Raw genomic sequence first — 21,859 nt, 5'->3', positions numbered from 1 at the left:
GCTGAAACTGCGACCAATCTTGAACCAAGGCGTCTGCCGCCAGAGCTCTTTGATCGCGCGACCTCGCCATGAATGCCGGGACCTTGTTGTTGTGCCGGGATGCCATTAGGTCGACGTCCGGCACTCCCCAGCGGCGACAGATTTCCTGAAACACGTCCGGGTGAAGGGACCATTCCCCTGCGTCCATGCCCTGGCGACTGAGGAAGTCTGCTTCCCAGTTTTCTACGCCTGGGATGTGAACCGCGGATATGGTGGATGCTCTGTCCTCCACCCACATTAGAATGCGCCGGACTTCTTGGAAGGCTTGCCGACTGCGCGTCCCTCCTTGGTGGTTGATGTATGCCACCGCTGTGGAGTTGTCCGATTGGATTCGGATCTGCTTTCCTTCCAGCCACTGTTGGAAGGCCAGTAGAGCAAGATACACTGCCCTGATCTCCAGAACATTGATCTGAAGGGTGGACTCCTGCGGAGTCCACGTCCCCTGAGCCCTGTGGTGGAGAAATACTGCTCCCCACCCTGACAGACTCGCATCTGTCGTGACTACTGCCCAGGATGGGGGCAGGAAGGATCTTCCCTGAGACAATGAGGTGGGAAGAAGCCACCATTGTAGGGAGTCCTTGGCCGTCTGGGAAAGCGAGACTTTCCTGTCCAGGGACGTTGACTTCCCGTCCCATTGGCGGAGAATGTCCCATTGAAGTGGGCGCAGATGAAACTGCGCAAAGGGAACTGCTTCCATGGCTGCCACCATCTTCCCTAGGAAATGCATGAGGCGCCGCAAGGGATGCAACTGGCCCTGCAGGAGAGATTGCACCCCTGTCTGTAGTGACCGCTGCTTGTTCAGCGGAAGCTTCACTATCGCTGCTAGAGTATGAAACTCCATGCCAAGATACGTTAGTGATTGAGTCGGTGATAGGATCGACTTTGGAAAGTTGATGATCCATCCGAAAGACTGTAGGGTCTCCAGCGTAGCATTCAGGCTGTGCTGACATGCCTCTTGAGAGGGAGCTTTGACCAATAAATCGTCTAGGTAAGGGATCACCGAGTGTCCCTGAGAGTGCAAGACTGCTACCACCGCCGCCATGACCTTGGTGAAGACCCGTGGGGCTGTCGCCAGACCAAATGGCAGAGCTACGAACTGAAAATGGTCGTCTCCTATCACAAAACGTAGAAAACGTTGATGTTCTGTAGCAATTGGCACGTGGAGATAAGCATCTTTGATGTCTATTGAGGAAAGGAAGTCTCCTCTGGACATTGAGGCAATGACAGAACGCAGGGTTTCCATCCGGAACTTCCTGGCGTGCACATGTTTGTTGAGCCGTTTTAGGTCCAGAACAGGACGGAACGAGCCGTCCTTTTTTGGAACCACAAAGAGATTGGAGTAAAACCCTTGCCCTTGTTCCTGAGGAGGGACTGGGATCACCACTCCTTCCGCTCTTAGGGAGTCCACCGCCTGCAGCAGAGCATCTGCTCGGTCTGGATGTGGGGAGGTTCTGAAGAACCGAGCTGGAGGACGAGAATTGAACTCGATTCTGTACCCGCGAGACAAAATGTCCGTCACCCACCGGTCTTTGACCTGTGACATCCAAATGCCGGAAAAGCGGGAGAGCCTGCCCCCGACCGGCGATGCGGAGGGAGGGGGCTGGAAGTCATGAGGTAGCCGCTTTGGAAGCGGTACCTCCATTTGCTTTCTTGGGGCGCGTGTGAGCCCGCCACGAATCTGAGTTTCTTTGCGTCCTCTGAGTCCCTTTGGACGAGGTAAATGGTGTCTTGCCCGAACCTCGAAAGGACTGAAACCTCTGCTGCCACTTTTTCTGCTGAGGTTTGGTTGTTCTGGGTTGTGGTAAAGAGGAGTCTTTACCCTTGGACTGCTTAATGATATCAGCCAATGGCTCGCCAAACAGTCTATCTCTAGATAAAGGCAAACTGGTTAAACATTTTTTGGAACCAGCATCTGCTTTCCAGTCCTTTAACCACAAGGCTCTGCGCAAAACTACCGAATTGGCGGACGCCATTGAGGTGCGACTGGTAGATTCTAGGACCGCATTGATAGCGTAAGACGCAAACGCCGACATCTGCGTGGTAAGGTGCGCCACTTGCGGCACTGCTGGATGTATGATAGCATCCACTTTTGCTAAGCCAGCTGAAATAGCCTGGAGTGCCCATACGGCTGCGAATGCCGGAGCAAACGACGCGCCGATAGCTTCATAGACAGATTTTAACCAAAGGTCCATCTGTCTGTCATTGGCATCTTTAAGTGAAGCGCCATCCTCCACTGCAACTATGGACCTAGCTGCGAGTTTGGAAATCGGGGGGTCTACCTTTGGACACTGTGTCCAGCGCTTGACCACCTCAGGGGGGAAAGGGAAACGCGTATCTTTAGATCGTTTAGAGAAACGCCTTTCTGGGTGAGCGTCGTGCTTCTGGATTGATTCTCTGAAGTCAGCGTGATCCAACAAAGCACTCAATTTACGCTTGGGATAAAGGAAACGAAACTTCTCCTGCTCCGCAGCCGCCTCTTCTGCTGAAGGGGCTGGGGGAGAAATATCCAACAGCCTATTGATGGCTGAGATAAGGTCGTTTACCATGGCATCCCCATCAGGGGTATCCAGGTTGAGAGGGGTTCCAGGAATGGATTCCTGATCACTCTCATCAGACACATCACAGGGAGACTGATTGCGCTGAGACCCTGAGCAGTGTGATGACGTCGAGGGTCTTTCCCAGCGAGCTCGCTTAGGGTGGCTGGGGCTATCATCTGAGTCATAATCCTCGGCCTGTGAAGCCGGGGACCCCCCTGTGGGCTGGATTAATTCCAAGTGAGGGGGACCTGAGGACAGAGGCCTCGCCGTGCCCAAAGACTGAGCCCCATGCATAGATTGCAAGGTTTCAAGGATTTTTGCCATAGACACAGACATATTATCAGCAAAAACTGCAAAGTCTGTCCCTGTCACCGGGGCAGAACTTACAAGCGTCTCAGCCTGGGTCACTACCTCTCCTGACTCCGGCTGGCGAAGCAGCACCGGGTCGGAGCATTGCACACAATGGGGGTCATCGGAGCCTGCTGGTAGATTAGCCCCACATGCAGCACACGCAGTATACACAGCCCTAGCCTTGGCAGCCTTGCGTTTTGAGGATGACATGTTGTTGCTTCCACAGAGGGATCTGGGAGATGCAGCCAGAAGCGACCTCACAGTGCAAGAAATACAATATCTCTATATCCTACACAGTACACCGATACACCGTGAGGCACTAGAGGGACCAGCACAGAAAAATCGCTTACCGCCCGCTTAAAAAGCGGGTGTGTGGTCGCCAGATAGCCCCTAGTCCAGGTCTCCCAGAGCCTTGCGTCCTTCCTCCAGCCAGACTGCATGTAATGGCTGCCGGCGTCCTGAGAGAGAAGGGGGGCGGGCCCTGGGCGTTCCTGGCTAAGAGTGGGAAGCCTGCTTCCCTCTGTGCCTAGTGTGAGGGCTGGAGCATGTAAATCAGGCTCCAGCCCTCGTCGCTGCTAGCGAACAGCGTCTCTCCCCTACCCTGAATGACAGGGTGGGGGCGGGAACGAATCGGAGCTGCCGGCGTCCTAGGCCCAAAAAGCCGGGGACTCAATTTATAACCGCCGCCGCCGTAAAAGCGCGGACGGCGGATCCCCGGCGCACCACAAGTCACAGCAGCGCCGCCCGGTCCAGAGGGGGTCGGCGCTGCGTTCCCATACACAAAAAATCCCCCAGTAATCTGTAGGGACACTAACTCCAACGTTGCGGTCCCCGGCGCACTACAACACCCAGCCAGCCCGGAGTGTGTCTGTGCCTGCCGGGGACACAGAGTACCTGTATGATGCAGGGCCTGTCCCTGATCGTACTCCTGCTCCGTCTCCATCAGGTTCTAATGGGTCTGTGGATGGAGCCCGGCGTCAGAGCTGAGAGGCCGGCAGGATCCCACTTCCACAGAGCCCTACCAGGGGATGTGGAAGGAAAACAGCATGTCAGGCTCCAGCCCTGTACCAGCAATAGGTACCTCAACCTTACAACACCATCCAGGGGTGAGAAGGGAGCATGCTGGGGACACTATATGTGTCCTCTTTTCTTCCATCCGAAATAGTCAGCAGCTACTGCTGACTAAAATCTGTGGAGCTATGCATGGAATGTCTGACCTCCTTCGCACACAAAGCTAAAACTGGAGAACCCGTGATACCACGGGGGGGTATAGCCAGAGGGGGAGGGGCCTTGCACTTTTGATGTAGTGCTTTGTGTGGCCTCCAGAGGGCAGTAGCTATACCCCAATCGTCTGGGTCTCCCAATAGAGCGCTGAAGAAATGCTGCAGTGTTTGAGAAAACCATTGTATGTTATCCAGCCGGGTTTCCGGCGGCTTCCCCCCGCTCTCTGCTCCGGATTGATAGGCGTCTCCCTATGTTCGCGTATAAGCAGAGACCTGTTCAATCCAGGGCAGCGGGTGGAGAGAAGCCGCCGGGGACCCATCTGTCCAGTGTGGCTCAGTCCTCGGCCAGATAACATAGAATGTTTTAGTTAAATGCCGCAGCATTTCAGAGTCAAAATACCTTGCCGAGTTCATACAGCCAGTGCCCGGTTTCTGTTTCCCATGTATCAGGTGATTACTTGACTTCTAGTTGCCTTGAAAACCATCGGCACATATGATCGCAGCATGGGGGTGCGCCATTAACGAAGGGGAAGCACCATCCATCTCACAACCATCTGGACGCAGTGGTCACTGTGGGGGTTAAACTACGGCTATTACTGCAGGAGTTGGCTGGTCAGTTAAGCCAAGTTCCAATGGTGACCGCACTGGGCCTGTCCCCGCCTGATCACGGTGACATACTGGTGGGTGTAATTGTGGGAACGGTTTAATTAGGGACAGCACGGTGGCTCAGTGGTTAGCACTGTTGCTTTGCTGTGCTGGGGTCCAAAGTTCATACCCCACCAAGGACCACATCTGCAAGGAGTTTGTATGTTCTCCGCCATGTTTGCTTGGATTTCCCTCAGGGTTCTCCAGTTTCCTTCCACACTCCAAACACATACTGATAAGGACCTTAGATTGTGAGCCCCACTGGGGACAGATATTCACACTGTGGAATAGCGCTATATATGTGAGAAATAAATATGTAGATTTTTCTGGCTATTGCTCTATCAAGTCCCTGTCAGGGTTATATTTGCATCTTTACCTACTCTATTCTCAGGCAAATAAAAACAAATATTAATGTGTGGAAAGGAGCATTTAAACGTTGAGATAAACGTACATAACAGTGTCATGAGTGTCACGTGTCCATTGCACATAATGGCAGGATCCCACACTGCAGCACTTACATTGCCTTCTGCCAGGGCGGAGATGACATTGCCAAGAGATGACAAGGACTTATTAATATTTTTAGCTTCATCTAAAACCGCACCTTCAGCTCCGGTTTTGCTAACCTAAGAATGGGGAAAAGAAAAGTAATGTTAATTTAGCAATAGAAACCGGAACAATATTAGTGATGTTCATATCTCATCCACTGAAATGCATAAATCCAGTCTAATGCCGGATATGGAGAACCTGAGGGCAAAGCCGCAACCACACGATGCCCCGACTGCCCCCCTCATCGGTCCTATTCCAACATGGCGCGTGCACTCACCTGGATTTACCTTAGCAAATCTACCACTCCATGATCGATGTCAGAACATAAACATAACTTTAAAATTCATACTTAAAATAAAAACATGCAAAAGGGAAATTAGCCGAGCGCTTCTATTGATCAGTACAACCGGTCCTCCAACTGAGAATGCATGGAGCGGACATTCAGATGTGTGACCCACTCTGCAGAGACATGTTCTCGGGACTGGTGGGGTCCCAGCAGTTGGACCGCCAGCAATCTGGAATCTTTCGCCTATCATATAGACAAGGGCTTCAAATTTTAGTATAAACCCTTTGGATCCAATAGTAAAATGTGCCCATAAAATTAGCCACATACAGCTGTAGTTTACATTGTTCCCCAAATGAAGCAATAAAAAAAAAAAAAAAACAAAAAAAAAAAACTAGGTTGGTCGAGTCCACAGAATTAGATGGGAGTGGTGACAATCTGATGTGTTCAGGGCTGTTCACCCAGATGGTAGGAGTTGGGGCAAAAGAAAATCAGGTACTTTAGAAATGGCACAACCCTAAGAAACTTTAGGTGTAACTTGTGATATAAACGCTCCTCTGAGAACCGCGTACATGGGGCTCTCGACCCAACACCTCACGTCCACAGTTCAAAGGCCTGTGACTAGTCTCAAGGGCATTAGTTTCCCGACTAGTCGGCCCACTAAGCTTGTTATCACGCCCCTGTGAGTGTGGATAACCTGCTTCACAACAGCCAGCATCATCGGCAGAGGGATACAAAACCGTGCGCGGGCACAACTTTGTACCCCTCAGCACTGCGCATGACCGGAAGTTATCCACATTTCCGGTCCTGTGCACTACTCTGAAGCCAGGTGTATGTCCTGGATTCAGAGAGGCGTAGTGCACAGGACTGAAAGTGCGGACGACTTCCAATCATGCAGCACGCCTCTCTGAAGCCGGGTATCTATACACCTGGGGTCAGAAAAGCTCAATGCCGAGGAGGAGAACGCCGTGAGCACAGGCGGCTTTGTAGTGCGCTACCAATGACGCTGGCTGTTGTAACGCATGTTAGTGCACACACACAGCGGGCCAACTAGTCAGGGAACTAACGCCCCCGCAACTAGTCACAGGCCTAATTAGCATCTCAAACAGTCTTTAGAAATACTTTTTGTAAACATCTGTTTATGTGTACTACTAGATGCAGGGACTATTATGTAGGGATTAGAGATATGTGCACAGCACTACTCACAGGTTTGGGTGCACAGGTTCCCTTTAGGGAAAACCACTGTCTAAAAAGCATTGTATTTTTTTTTTTATTATTTTTTTAAAGCGGTGAAAAGAATTGTGAAAGCTGAAGCAACTATTATCCCAACACAGACAGGAACATGTGAACACGGCCATAAGTGGACGGCCGTATTCCAGCTTTTTGGAGTCCGATCAGTGAATGCAACTGTACTTGGTATATAGAAATCTGGATGTGAGAAAAGGCTTCCTGCACACACTTATCCTTCAGGCAAAAAGTATTGCACATAATAGCTGTAGAGGTGTTGGGAGAGAATTACAAAAGAAATATGGTGTAAGGTTTCTCAGCTATTCACCTGCCTAGAAAAGAAACCCGAGACGTAAATTACACCTTTCATGAGCCTTCATGTTTCGTCACAGAGCGCAAGACCTCAAAGGATAGAAATGAGCAACAATACCGCCACCATTGCTCACACTGCAAAAAAAGGGCTATATAAATGTCATCACAACAACACATTCATAAAAAGATGAATATATAGGTTTTTAGTACTTAAGTCGATCATTGGCTGTAGTCAGGCCCCTAACGATAATCTGCAAAAATGTGCCTAGTTTTTCCCCCTTTTTTTATTCCTGCAGGTTCCATCCATATTTTGCATTTCTTTTTTTTAAATAAACCATACAGTTCTAGAGACAGGGTCTTTATATTTGGTGCAACTTTAGGCCCTGTGCGCACATTGCGTTTTTGCTGCAGAATTAGTGCAGTTTTTGTTCATAAGCTTTAGGCTATGTGCGCACGTTGCGTATTTGCATGCAGTTACGCTGCGATCTGCACCGCAGCGTAACTGCATGCGTCCTGCGTCCCCAGCACAATCTATGAAGATTATGCAGGAGCCGTGCGCACGTGGCGTATTAGAGCGCAGCGCTTCGGCTGCTGCCCGAAGCGCGCGTTCTAAGAAGTGACATGTCACTTCTTTCTTGTACTCTGCCTGCAGCCCCCGCTCTGTCTATGGGAGGGGCTGCAGTCAGAGCGCATGGAATCGGCTTTTTTTTTCATTACGGACTCTTTCTGCAGTGATTTGAAGCGCACGTGTGCTGTTCAAATCGCTGCAGAAATTTCTGCAGGGCAGAATGCTATGTGCGCACATACACTTTTCTGGGAAAAGACTGCATAAGGCTATGAGAAATCCAAAATGCTGTGCACACACTGCCTTTTTGTTTCGCCAGTGAAAAACGCACCTTCTGGCAGCACCTATCTGCAGAAAAAACGCACCAAAAACACATGTGGTTATACTGTGGATTTCCCATGTTTTTGCCCCGCAGTTTTTGAACATTGTCAATGGCAAAACACAGGGGGGGGGGGGGATAAATAAGTCGCAGAAAAGGAGTGACATGCTAGTTGCTACTTCTTTTTGCTGCAGACTCTGCAGCAAAACCGGTTAGAAATAAAGATGCAATGTGCGCACAGCATTTTGGATTTCTCAGATTTTGCTGGGGAAGGGCTGCATGAAACAACCAATTCTGCAGCAAAATCCGCGGCAAAAAAACGCAGTGTGCGCACAGGGCCTTATATGGTCTTTACCAAGGGAGTGTGTCCTTAGGCTGCTTTGTATTATTACCCTACAGATCAGCTGATATACGCTACACCGCAGCCGATAGAAGCAATATGGGGAACCAAAGACATTCTGTAGCAGAGACCTGTCAATCTAGCCGATCCGGGCAGGGACATGACTTGTCACCGGCTCATGTTTTAAAAGGGTTTTCTGTAGAAACACTGCAGCATTGCAGAGTGACATTCAAGGCTAAACAGAGCCTGTCTCTGATTCATCCTGTCCACCGGTCAGGAAGCATGAATCAGACGACAGGTTTCCTGAAGGCATATACACAAAACCCATTAAGAAGGCGGCACATTACCACCTGAAGCTGAATTGATAGAAAACCATGTAAAATTCTATAAAAAACAATCAGTGCTCACCTTTTCACTACCTGCCAAGTCCACCAGGTAAAGTTTACCGCTCAGCTTCTGCTCCGTTTGTGTGTTTTCTTGCTTGACATTTATTAAAAAAATGCTGTGACTTCTAGAACTGTGCTCATTCATGTCTGCAAGACAAAATAACACAATGAAGCCTCTCCATCAAAGACTACAGACGAGAGATCTCACAGGGAACACCTCATGTGGAATAGTCTCTGATCTTCACGTTTTACAGCAGGAGAAGCGGAGCAGATTGATCTTACAAAGGTGATGTTCCCCTCTGGAACATCTTTTTTTATTTTTTACTTAAATGTATGTATTTGAGGCTAAATATCAGTTTTGCATTTTGGTTTCACCAAAACTATTGCCCCGGATGTCTTTAGAAGGCGCTTTCTTTCCTGCATATCCAACTTTAATGTGGACTGTGGTCAATCATCAGCTGAGAAGAAAAAGACCGTCATGAATCAGAGCCTGGCTGATTGACTGCAGGCAGGTATATACTGTATTTTTTGGATTATGAGATGCAATTTTCCTCCCAAAAATTTGGGAGGAAAATGAGGGGTGCATCTTATAATCTGAATGTTGCTTACCGGGTGGGGGGATGGAGAGGGAGCCGCAGGAGCAATGCTGTGGGCACGGTACTAGGGCTGTGGGTGCTGTGCTGAATTTGTCAGTGGTGTGGGCTTCAAATATTGGCGCCTGGAGTCGGCGCATGCGCAGATAGAGCCCTCAGCTCAAGATCTCATCTGCACACACGCCACCTCCGCGGCCCATTGATCTCCCAGCAGCGGACTTAAGGAAAATGGTACCCAGAGGCTGCGCATACGCAAATGAGATCTTGAGCCGAGAGCTCCATCTGTGCATGCACCGCCAACACTTTTTGGAAGTTGCCTACCTTACTGTGGCCACAGTGAGCATCTGGGACACCTGCTGCGTTGCCCTACTTCACCACTGCCCCTGCGACCCCGCTCCACCACTACTTCTGGTAAGACACCACCAGATTGTAAAATTGACCCCAATGTATTTTTTTACCCTCCCCCCCTCTAAATTTGGGGTGAATCTTATAAACCAAAAAAAGAGAATTTTGTTTACTTACCGTAAATTCTTTTTCTTATAGTTCCGACATGAGAGACCCAGACCATGGGTGTATAGCTTCTGCCTCCGGAGGACACACAAAGTACTACACTAAAAGTGTAGCTCCTCCCTCCGAGCATATACACCCCCTGGATGACAAATCCAACCAGTTTAGTGCAAAAGCTGAAGGAGGACATCCACCCATAAGTAGAGAGAGTAAAACCCGGAATAACCGGAACCTCTGTCTACAACAACAGCCGGTGAAAAACACACGGAACAAGAAAACTGCCAACAGGCAACAGGGAGGGTGCTGGGTCTCCCATGTCGGAACTATAAGAAAAAGAATTTACGGTAAGTAAACAAAATTCTCTTTCTTCATCGTTCCTTATGGGAGACCCAGACCATGGGACGTCTCAAAGCAGTCCATGGGTGGGAAATAAACAGAAACTGAGAAGTAGGCAAAACCTAACTTCACAAATGGGCGACAGCCGTCCGAAGGATGCGTCTGCCCAAGCTAGCATCTGCCGAAGCATGAGCATGCACTTGGTAGTGCTTCAAAAAGGTGTGCAGACTAGACCAAGTGGCAGCCTGACAGACCTGCTGAGCCGTAGCCTGGTGCCTGAAAGCCCAGGAGGCACCGACAGCTCTGGTCGAGTGCGCCTTAATCCCCGGCGGGGGAGGCACCTGAGAACATTGGTAGGCATCGGATATGGCCGACCTAATCCAACGAGCCAGGGTCGGTTTAGAAGCCGAGAGACCCTTGCGCTGACCTGTGGTCAGCACAAAAAGAGAGGTGCACCGTCTAAGAACAGCGGTGCGTGACACATAGATCCGGAGCGTCCGCACCAAATCTAAAGCATGCAACGCTTTCTCAAAGCGATGCACAGGGGCCGAACAAAGGGAAGACAATGAAATGTCCTGGTTAAGGTGGAAAGGAGACACCACCTTAGGGAAAAAGCCCGGAGTCGGACGGAGAACCACCTTGTCTTGGTGAAAGAAACCAAAAAGGGTGACTCCGAAGAGAGCACAGTCAAATCAGAGACTCAGAGAAATTATAGCCACCAGAAAGACTACTTTCTGTGAAAGACGAAACAACGAAACCTCCCTAAGAGGCTCAAAGGGGGGTTTCTGTAAGGCCGTGAAGACCAGATTAAGGTCCCAGGGATCCAGAGGCCGCCGGTAAGGCGGAATGTTGTGAGATGCGCCCTGCATGAAGGTGCGCACCTGGGCCAGCCGGGCGATACGCCGCTGGAGCAACACTGACAGAGCCGAGACCTGTCCCTTGAGGGAACTGAGGGACAGTCCTAGCTGCAGACCGGACTGTAGAAAGGACAGGATGGTCGGCAAGGAAAACGGCCAAGGAGCATGGCCGGAAGAACGACACCAGGACAGGAAAATTCTCCAAGTCCTGTGGTAAATCCTGGCCGAGGAAGACTTCCGAGCCTGAGTCATAGCGAAGATGACCTCGGAAGGAATGCCTGAAGCCGTAAGGATCCAGGGCTCAAGAGCCACGCCGTTAATCTGAGAGCCGCAGAATTCTGGCGGAAAACGGACCTCGTGAGAGAAGGTCTGGGCGGTCCGGGAGATGCCACGGCACCTCTATGGACAGACGGAGCAGGTCTGGGAACCAAGCTCGCCTGGGCCAGTCTGGGGCAATGAGTACGACCCGACGGCCCTCCATTCTGATCTTGCGCAGGACTCTGGGCAAGAGAGCTAGAGGGGGAAACACGTAGGCCAGACGGAACTGGGACCAATCCTGAACCAGCACGTCCGCCGCCAAGGCCTGAGGATCGTGGGAGCGAGCCACGTAAACCGGGACCTTGTTGTTGTGCCGGGATGCCATTAGATCCACTTCCGGAGTGCCCCACTTGCGGCAGATTGACCGGAACACTGCCGGATGCAGGGCCCACTCGCCGCTGTCCACGGTTTGACGGCTGAGATAATCTGCCTCCCAGTTTTCTACGCCTGGGATGTGGACTGCGGATATGGTGGACTTGGAGTCCTCCGTCCACTGAAGGATGCGTTGAATTTTCAAACAGGGCTAGGCGGCTGCGAGTCCCGCCCTGGTGATTGATGTAGGCAACTGCTGTCGCGTTGTCTGACTGGACTCGAATGTGCTTGCCCGCCGGCAGGTGGAGAAAAACTACGAGAGCTAGGAGCACAGCTCTGATTTCCAGCACATTGATCGAGAGGGCTGATTCGGACGGAGTCCAAGTGCCCTGTGCTCGGTGGTGGAGAAACACTGCTCCCCAGCCGGATAGACTGGCATCCGTGGTGAGAATCACCCAGGACGGGGCCAGAAAGGAGCGTCCCTGGGACAGAGAGAGGGGCCGAAGCCACCACTAAAGAGAGCTCCTGGTCTGTGGCAACAGAGCCACCAGCCTGTGCAAGGAAGAGGTCCGCTTGTCCCAACAGCGGAGAATGTCCAGCTGCAGGGGACGCAGATGGAACTGGCAAAGGGAACCGCTTCCATTGACGCCACCATCTGACCCAGCACCTGCATGAGGTGCCTGATGGAATGACGGCGGAGCCTCAGCAGAGAGCAAACCGCCAGATGAAGGGACTGCTGTTTGACTAAGGGCAGCTTCACAAGTGCCAGCAGAGTCTCGAATTGCATCCCTAGGGACGTAAGTTCCTGGGTCGGGGTCAGAGTGGACTTGCAAGCGTGGCGAGAGTGAGCGAGACACTCCGCTGAGAGTGAGCGAGACACTCCGCTGACAGTCTGCACTGGATGAAGCCTTGACTAGAAGGTCGTCCAGGTAAGGAATCACTACCAACCCCTGGAGGTGCAGAACCGCAACCACTGCTGCCATGACCTTGGTGAATACACGAGGGGCCGTGGCTAACCCGAAGGGGAGAGCCACGAATTAGGAAATGTTCCTCTCCGATTATAAAACGTAGCCAACGCTGGTTGAAACTGCGATTGGCACATGCAGATAGGCATCTCTGATGTCGATGGATGCTAAGAAATCTCCTTGGGTCATTGACTGATCGCAGAGATTCCATGCAAAAATGCCGCACCTGAACATGCTTGTTGAGAAGCTTGAGATCCAGGTCGGAAGGCACCGTCCTTTTCGGGGACTAGGAAGAGATTTGAGTAGAAATCTCAGAACCGTTCCCAGTCGGGAACTGGTACAATTACTCCATTGGCCTGCAAAAATGCCACGGCCTGTGAAAAGGCGGCGGCCTTGGAGCAGGGGGGAGTTGACAGAAAAAAATCTGTTTGGCGGGCTGGATAGAATTCTATTCTGTAGCCGTGGGAGATGGTAACCCACACCCACTGATCGAAGACGTGTTGAAACCACACGTCGCCCAAGAGGGAGAGCCTGCCACCGACCAAGGACGTTACTGGCGCGGCCAGATAATCAAGAGGAGGCTGCCTTGGTGGCAGCAGCTCCTGCGGACTTCTGAGGACGCGGCTTCATGCGCCAGTTGGTTTACGGACCTTGGCTGAGTTAGTGGACGAGGCCGAGGGCTTAGAGGACGACCAGTTAGAGGAACGAAAGGAACGAAACCTCGACTGGTTCCTGCCCTGGACAGATTTCCTGGGTTTGTGGCATGGAAGTACTCTTCCTGCCAAAAGCTTCCTTAATAATTTCATCCAGTTGTTCACCGAATAGACTGGTCCCAGCAAAAGGGAGCCCAGCAAGGAACTTCTTAAGAAGCATCTGCCTTTCACTCTCGAAGCCACAGGAGCCTGCGGATAGCGAGGGAAGTAGCCGAGGCCACCGCAGTGCGGTGACAGTCTCCAGCATGGCAGACATGGCATAGGATGAAAAGACTGAAGCCTGGAAGTTAAGGAAACCATTTTGGGCATAAAGTCCCTGGTGCAACCTGGTGGACAGTGGGATCCTTAGAGAGGTGCCGTCAGCCACTGATACAACTGTCCGGGCTGAAAGTCTAGACACCGGAGGGTCCACCCTTGGTGAATGAGCCCACTCCTTGACCACCACTGGTGGAAGGGGGAAACAGTCATCAGAACCACGCTTTGGGAAGCGTCTGTCAGGACAGGCCCTGGGCTTGGTCACAGTGGGCTGAAAAACTGGAGTGGTTAAGGAACACACTCCTTGTTCTCTTAAGGTATACTGATGCCTTTCTGCCAGAGGGGAATGCACCCCTGATACAGGCGGATTGAGGTCCAGTACAAATATAATGGACGCAATCAAATCATTAGCATCTGCGTCACCTTCGGACAGATCAATGGGGTACATGAAGTAGCGTCCGAGCCCCTAGTAAAGGCATCCTCCTCGTCCTGCGAGTCAGCTCGTGAATCAGAGCTGCGGGACGAGGAAGGAGAGGGGACCCTGGGTCTCCATTTTAGGAGGACGGGATCTGAGACCAGATGAAGAATCCTCTGTGAGCTTTGCTGAGCGAGCCGTAGCAGCAGAAGCGCCCTGAGAAGGGGGCTGATGCATGCTCAGCAGTGTCCGGGACAGCTGTCCCCTGGAGAGAGGGATTCTACCCAAACCGGGGGTTCAGCCACCGGAGCCGGAGCAGCTGGAGGGACCACTGATGAGCTTCCAGGCTGAGGGACCACTATGTTAGAGCAACCACATTGTGATGCTTATGTGCTCGGTACAGGCAGTACGAGTCTACATGCAGCATAATAAGAACAGCCTTGCAGCCTTGCTCTGATGTGAGACATGCTGCAGAAGTGGGGGCTCTGTCCAGAATGACCCCCAGCAGAGTATATAAACAGAGTATATAAGCAGCTGCAAAACAAGAGGTTGTGGCTTGCCAGACCGTTTAACATAGAGACATCTCTGTGCCCTCCAAATCCCCCAGCCCAGGCCCCCATTTGTCACAATGTGATTATGCAGACATTGAGAACGCTGATAAAATGGCGCCTGGAGCGAGGAGAGGGGGCGGGGCCTACTCTGAGCTGGATCCGGAGGGCAAATGAGGCATACAGGGGAGGGAATCTTTCCTCAGTGAGGAGTGTCCTCCCCTGTGCTGAACAGCCGCTGGGCGGAGCCGCACTGTCCCTCTGCATGACTGACATGCAGGGGGAGTGAAATCGAAACTAGGCCACAGGCGAAGCCGGGGCCTAGATTTAAACATGCGGCCAGCGTGCAGGCACCATCGGCGCGGTTCTCCAGTGAAAACTGGAGAACCGGCCGGAAATGTTAACACAGTCATATAACACACTCTCCCCAATATATAAAGTACAAGGGACCCCTGGAAAGACCACTTTCTGTGGTAATAACGTCTCAGTACTTAGCTTGTGAGACGCAGGTGCCAGGTCCCTGGGGGGTGAGCGCTCCGTCCGTCAGGATCCTGAATGGGCTGCGGATGGAGACCGGTCTCCTGCAAAGCAGTGAGAACCGTGATGGCTCCCACTTCAAGCCAGAGCCACAGGGGATGGTGAAGGAGCGCGGCATGTAAGGCTCCAGCCTTGTAAATAAACCTTAACAGCACCGCCGACACAGTGGGGTGAGAAGGGACATGCCGGGAGTCCAGCTTGGACCCGCTTTTCTTCCAAATCTTTGAAATCAAAAATCAGAGAATGCATGTGTGTGTGTGACCTCCTGAACACAAAGCATTGAACTGGTTGGATTTGTCATCCAGGGGGTGTATATGCTCAGAGGGAGGAGCTACACTTTTAGTGTAGTACTTTGTGTGTCCTCCGGAGGCAGAAGCTATACACCCATGGTCTGGGTCTCCCATAAGGAACGATGAAGAAAATACGGTACCTTTCAGAAAGAAAGAAAAAAAACAAACAAAAAAAATATAAAGATGACAGCTTTAGCCCGGCTTCACCCCCGGCTGGTTCTTCCCAGCGCTGCTGCAGGAGAGTGACAGTTCTCTGTGTATCTGAGAGACTTATCACCTGCAGCAGCGCTGGGAAGAGCCGGCCGAGGGTGAGGCCAGACTAGTCTGGTCTCTGGCTATTGTCATCAGCCAGATCTTTAAAGTATATCTTCTCCAAAAAGCTGAAGCATTTCAGCGGGGAACGTTCCTGGCTCCAATCATGTAGCCAGGCTTTGATTCCTGATGTCCGTGGCTTGGGCTTTGGCTGCCCTTTAAGTAATTCAACATCCAGCAAGTATGCAGCAAAAAGGTCACGGAAGTGCAAAATTTGTACTTTCACCCAAAAACAAGAAAAAAGGGTTTGCTTTTTTTTAGCCATAAATATGAATTCACGGAAGGAATAATTAAAAAAAACATTGTCACACTCCTTTTTAAGAGTAGTGTGAAAGATTGCATAAAGCAGGCATCTACAGTATATTATTAAAGAATAGTATGTTAGGAGTCCAGTAGGCGGTCCTAATTTGTGATTGATCACTTTCCTGAATGACAGCATATAAAGCTGGTATTTATCGCCAGGTAGGATCACCACTGGACTTTGTAAAACTCCTACTAAACTATCAGTTTTCTCCGCTTCACCTAGTCTATTACACTGTTCAAAAACATGGAAAAAAAAAAAGGGGGGAAAAATACACAGTCTATATAGAAAAGTGCATAATTTAGTAAATTCTATGATTAACAACAGCCGCCAATACAAAAACATGTCTTTAAAAGAAGGGAATTTTGTTACTTACCGTAAATTCCTTTTCTTCTAGCTCCAATTGGGAGACCCAGACGATTGGGTGTATAGCTACTGCCTCCGGAGGCCACACAAAGCATTACACTAAAAAGTGTAAGGCCCCTCCCCTTCTGGCTATACACCCCCCGTGGGAACACGGGATGCTCAGTTTTAGTGCCAAAGCAAGAAGGAGGAAAGCCAATAACTGGTTTAAACAAATTCAATCCGAAGAACATCGGAGAACTGAAAACCGTTCAACATGAACAACATGTGTACCCGAAAAAAACAAAAATCCCGAAGGAAACAGGGCGGGTGCTGGGTCTCCCAATTGGAGCTAGAAGAAAAGGAATTTACGGTAAGTAACAAAATTCCCTTCTTCTTCGGCGCTCCATTGGGAGACCCAGACGATTGGGACGTCCAAAAGCAGTCCCTGGGTGGGTAAATTAATACCTCATGTTAGAGCTGCAAAAACAGCCCTTCCCTACGAGGAGGCAACCGCCGCCTGCAGGACTCTTCTACCTAGGCTGGCGTCCGCCGAAGCATAGGTATGCACCTGATAATGTTTGGTGAAAGTGTGCAGACTCGACCAGGTAGCTGCCTGGCACACCTGTTGAGCCGTAGCCTGGTGTCGTAATGCCCAGGACGCACCCACGGCTCTGGTAGAATGGGCCTTCAGCCCTGAAGGAACCGGAAGCCCGGCAGAACGGTAGGCTTCAAGGATTGGTTCCTTGATCCATCGAGCCAGGGTGGATTTGGAAGCCTGCGACCCTTTGCGCTGACCGGCGACAAGGACAGAGTGCATCCGAGCGGCGCAGGGGCGCCGTGCGGGAAATGTAGATTCTGAGTGCTCTCACCAGATCTAACAAATGCAAATCCTTTTCATACTGATGAACTGGATGAGTACAAAGAGAAGGTAAGGAGATATCCTGATTGAGATGAAAGGAGGATACCACCTTAGGGAGAAACTCCGGGATCGGGCGCAGCACTACCTTGTCCTGGTGAAAAAACAGGAAGGGGGCTTTAGCTGACAGCGCTGCCAGTTCGGACACCCTCCGAAGAGACGTGACCGCTACCAGAAAGGCCACTTTCTGTGAGAGTCGAGAAAGTGAAACATCCCTCAGAGGCTCGAAGGGCGGCTTCTGTAGAGCAACTAGCACCCTGTTCAGATCCCATGGGTCTAACGGCCGTTTGTACGGAGGGACGATGTGACGAACCCCCTGCAGGAACGTGCGTACCTGAGGAAGTCGTGCTAGACGCTTTTGAAAAAATACAGATAGCGCTGAGACTTGCCCTTTAAGGGAGCCGAGCGACAAACCTTTTTCCAACCCAGATTGTAGGAAGGAAAGAAACGTAGGCAATGCAAATGGCCAGGGGGACACTCCCTGAGCAGAGCACCAGGATAAGAATATCTTCCACGTCCTGTGGTAGATCTTAGCAGACGTGGGCTTCCTAGCTTGTCTCATGGTGGCAACAACACCTTGAGATAATCCTGAAGACGCTAGGACCCAGGACTCAATGGCCACACAGTCAGGTTCAGGGCCGAAGAATTCCGATGGAAAAACGGCCCTTGTGACAGCAAGTCTGGTCGATCTGGCAGCGCCCACGGTTGTCCGACCGTGAGATGCCACAGATCCGGGTACCACGACCTCCTCGGCCAGTCTGTGGCGACGAGTATGACGCGGCGGCAATCGGACCTGATCTTGCGTAGCACTCTGGGCAAGAGTGCCAGAGGTGGAAACACATAGGGCAGCTGGAACTGCGACCAATCCTGCACTAAGGCGTCTGCCGCCAGAGCTCTTAGATCGCGAGACCGCGCCATGAAGGCCGGAACCTTGTTGTTGTGCCGAGACGCCATTAGGTCGACGTCCGGCATTCCCCAGCGGCGACAGATTTCCTGAAACACGTCCGGGTGAAGGGACCATTCCCCTGCATCCATCCCCTGGCGACTGAGAAAGTCTGCTTCCCAGTTTTCTACGCCCGGGATGTGAACTGCGGATATGGTGGAGGCCGTGGCTTCCACCCACAGCAGAATCCGCCGGACTTCCTGGAAGGCTTGCCGACTGCGTGTCCCGCCTTGGTGGTTGATGTATGCCACCGCTGTTGAGTTGTCCGACTGAATTCGGATCTGCTTTCCTTCCAGCCACTGTTGGAAGGCCAGTAGGGCCAGATACACTGCCCTGATTTCCAGAACATTGATCTGAAGAGTGGACTCCTGCTGAGTCCACGTACCCTGAGCCCTGTGGTGGAGAAAAACTGCTCCCCACCCCGACAGACTCGCGTCTGTCGTGACCACCGCCCAGGAAGGGGGTAGGAAGGACCTTCCCCGTGACAATGAGGTGGGAAGAAGCCACCACTGAAGCGAGTCCTTGGTTGTCTGGGAGAGGAGGACTTCCTTGTTTAAGGACGTCGACCTCCCGTCCCATTGGCGGAGAATGTCCCATTGAAGTGGGCGCAGATGAAACTGGGCAAACGGAACTGCTTCCATTGTCGCCACCATCTTCCCTAGGAAGTGCATGAGGCGTCTTAAGGGGTGCGATTGACCTTGAAGGAGAAACTGCACCCCTGACTGTAGCGACCTCTGCTTGTCCAGCGGAAGCTTCACTACCGCTGAGAGAGTATGAAACTCCATGCCAAGGTATGTCAGTGATTGGGTCGGTGACATGTTTGACTTTGAAAAGTTGATGATCCACCCAAAAGTCTGGAGCGTCTCCAGCGCAACGTTTAGGCTGTGTTGGCATGCTTCCTGAGAGGGTGCCTTGACAAGCAGATCGTCTAAGTAAGGGATCACCGAGTGTCCTTGAGAGTGCAAGACTGCTACCACTGCTGCCATGACCTTGGTGAAAACCCGTGGGGCTGTCGCCAGACCGAAGGGCAGGGCTACAAACTGAAGATGGTCGTCTTCTACCACGAAGCGTAGAAAACGCTGGTGCTCTGGAGCAATCGGCACGTGGAGATAAGCATCTTTGATGTCTATTGACGCTAGAAAATCTCCTTGAGACATTGAGGCAATGACAGAGCGGAGGGATTCCATCCGGAACCGCCTGGTTTTTACGTGCTTGTTGAGCAGTTTTAGGTCTAGAACAGGACGGAACGAGCCGTCCTTTTTTGGTACCACAAACAGATTGGAGTAAAAACCTTGACCTCGTTCCTGAAGAGGAACAGGGATCACCACTCCTTCTGCCCTTAGAGAGCATACCGCTTGCAGAAGGGCATCGGTTCGGTCGGGAGGTGGAGAAGTTCTGAAGAACCGAGGCAGAGGACGAGAACTGAACTCTATCCTGTACCCGTGGGACAAAACGTCTGTTACCCACCGGTCCTTGACCTGTGGCAGCCAAATGTCGCAAAAGCGGGAGAGTCTGCCACCGACCGATGATGCGGAGGGAGGAGGCCGAAAGTCATGAGGTAGCCGCCTTGGAAGCGGTTCCTCCGGTTGCTTTCTTTGGGCGTGAGTGAGCCCGCCAGGAATCTGAGCTCCTCTGCTCTTTCTGAGTCCCCTTGGACGAGGAGAATTGGGCCCTGCCCGAGCCTCGAAAGGACCGAAACCTCGACTGTCCTCTCCTCTGTTGAGGTTTGCTTGATCTGGGCTGGGGTAAGGAAGAATCCTTACCCTTCGACTGTTTAATGATTTCAGCTAATTGCTCACCAAACAGTCTGTCTCCAGATAATGGTAAACTGGTTAAGCATTTTTTGGAAGCAGAATCTGCTTTCCATTCCTTTAACCACAAGGCTCTGCGCAAAACCACAGAGTTGGCGGACGCCATAGAGGTACGGCTCGTGGAGTCTAGGACCGCATTGATAGCGTAAGTCGCAAACGCAGACATTTGCGAGGTTAAGGACGCCACTTGCGGCACTGATGGACGTATGAGAGAGTCCACCTGCTCCAGACCAGCTGAAATAGCTTGGAGTGCCCACACGGCCGCGAATGCTGGAGCAAACGACGCGCCGATAGCTTCATAGACCGATTTCAACCAAAGGTCCATCTGTCTGTCATTGGCATCTTTTAGTGAAGCCCCATCTTCCACTGCAACTATGGACCTAGCCGCAAGCCTGGAGATTGGGGGGTCCACTTTTGGACACTGGGTCCAGCGTTTGACCACGTCAGGGGGAAAGGGATAGCGTGTATCCTTAAGACGTTTGGAGAAACGCTTGTCTGGATGAGTATGGTGTTTCTGGACTGCTTCTCTGAAGTCAGAGTGGTCCAGAAAAGTACTCAATTTACGCTTGGGATACCTGAAATGGAATTTCTCCTGCTGTGCAGCTGCCTCCTCCGCTGAAGGGGCTGGGGGAGAAATATCCAACAGTCTATTGATGGACGCTATAAGATCATTTACCATAGCGTCACCATCAGGAGTATCCAGATTGAGAGCGGTCTCAGGATTAGACTCCTGATCAGCTACCTCTGCCTCATCATACAGAGAAGCCTCTCGCTGAGACCCTGACCAGTGTGATGACGTTGAGGGTCTTTCCCAGCGAGCTCGCTTAGGCTGCCTGGGACTGTCGTCCGAGTCAGAGCCTTCAGCCTGTGATGCCTGAGACCCCCTTGTAGCCTGGACTAGTTCCAACTGAGGGGGACCGGGGAACATTGCATCAACAGTGTCCATGGTCTGAGTGACCGGCCTGGACTGCAAAGTTTCAAGAATTTTTGACATAGTCACAGACATCTTATCAGCAAAAACTGCAAACTCTGTCCCCGTCACTGGGGCAGGGTTCACAGGCGTCTCTGCCTGGGCCACTACCACAATAGGCTCCGGCTGACGAAGTGGCACAGGGACCGAACATTGCACACAATGGGGGTCAGAGGAACCTGCCGGTAGATCAGCCCCACATGCGGTACAGGCAGCATATAAAGCCTGTGCCTTGGCACCCTTGCTTTTTGCGGATGACATGCTGTTGTCTCCTCAGAGCAATAGGGTATAAGCCAAGAAGCGACCGTACAGTGCAATATATAGGTACAGACAAAAAGTACACTAAATAACACTGTGGCACTAGTGGGGTCAGCACTTTTGTGCTGCTTACCGCCCGCTAAACAGCGGGTGTGTGGTCGCCAGAATCCCTTGTCTGGGTCTCCCAGGGCTATGTCCGTTCTCCAGCTCAGACTGCATGCAGGAATGGCTGCCAGCGTCCTGTGAAGAGGGGCGGGCCGTGGGCGTGCTGCAGACAAAAAGCGGGAAACTGGCGTCCCACTGTGCCCAGTGAGAGGGCTGGAGTATGTAAATAAGACTCCAGCCCTCGGCGCTGACTATTGTACAGCGTCTCTCCCCTTCCGTGATTGACAGGGTTGGGGGCGGGAACGAAGCGGAGCTAGGCCGCAAAAGCCGGGGACTAGATTTATGAGCGCTGCCGCCGTAAAAGCGCGGTCAGCGCGAGTCCCCGGCGCACTACAAGTCTCAGCCGCGCCGCCGCTCCAGGGGCGGTCGGCGCGGTAGTTCCCAACACAGAAAAGTCACTCAGCAAAGCTGTAGTGAAT

The 21,859-nt window shown here is 51.7% G+C and overlaps 1 protein-coding gene across 1 annotated transcript in view; it reads right to left on the bottom strand.

Annotated features, from left to right (window-relative positions):
- Nucleotides 1–21,859, bottom strand: part of KIF5B (kinesin family member 5B) — a 125,510-nt gene that overhangs the window by 62,266 nt on the left and 41,385 nt on the right. Inside the window, exons 8-9 of the mRNA XM_075315489.1 lie at nucleotides 8,796–8,920; nucleotides 5,314–5,418 (exon numbers count right to left, since the gene is read on the bottom strand). Coding sequence (XP_075171604.1) covers nucleotides 5,314–5,418; nucleotides 8,796–8,920 — 230 coding nt within the window. The remainder of the gene's footprint in view (nucleotides 1–5,313; nucleotides 5,419–8,795; nucleotides 8,921–21,859) is intronic.

Source organism: Anomaloglossus baeobatrachus, chromosome 6, assembly GCF_048569485.1.
Source record: "Anomaloglossus baeobatrachus isolate aAnoBae1 chromosome 6, aAnoBae1.hap1, whole genome shotgun sequence".
NCBI lineage: Eukaryota > Metazoa > Chordata > Amphibia > Anura > Aromobatidae > Anomaloglossus > Anomaloglossus baeobatrachus.
The sequence above is the reverse complement of the archived record's forward strand: the minus strand, read 5'-3'. Positions and strand labels throughout refer to the sequence as shown.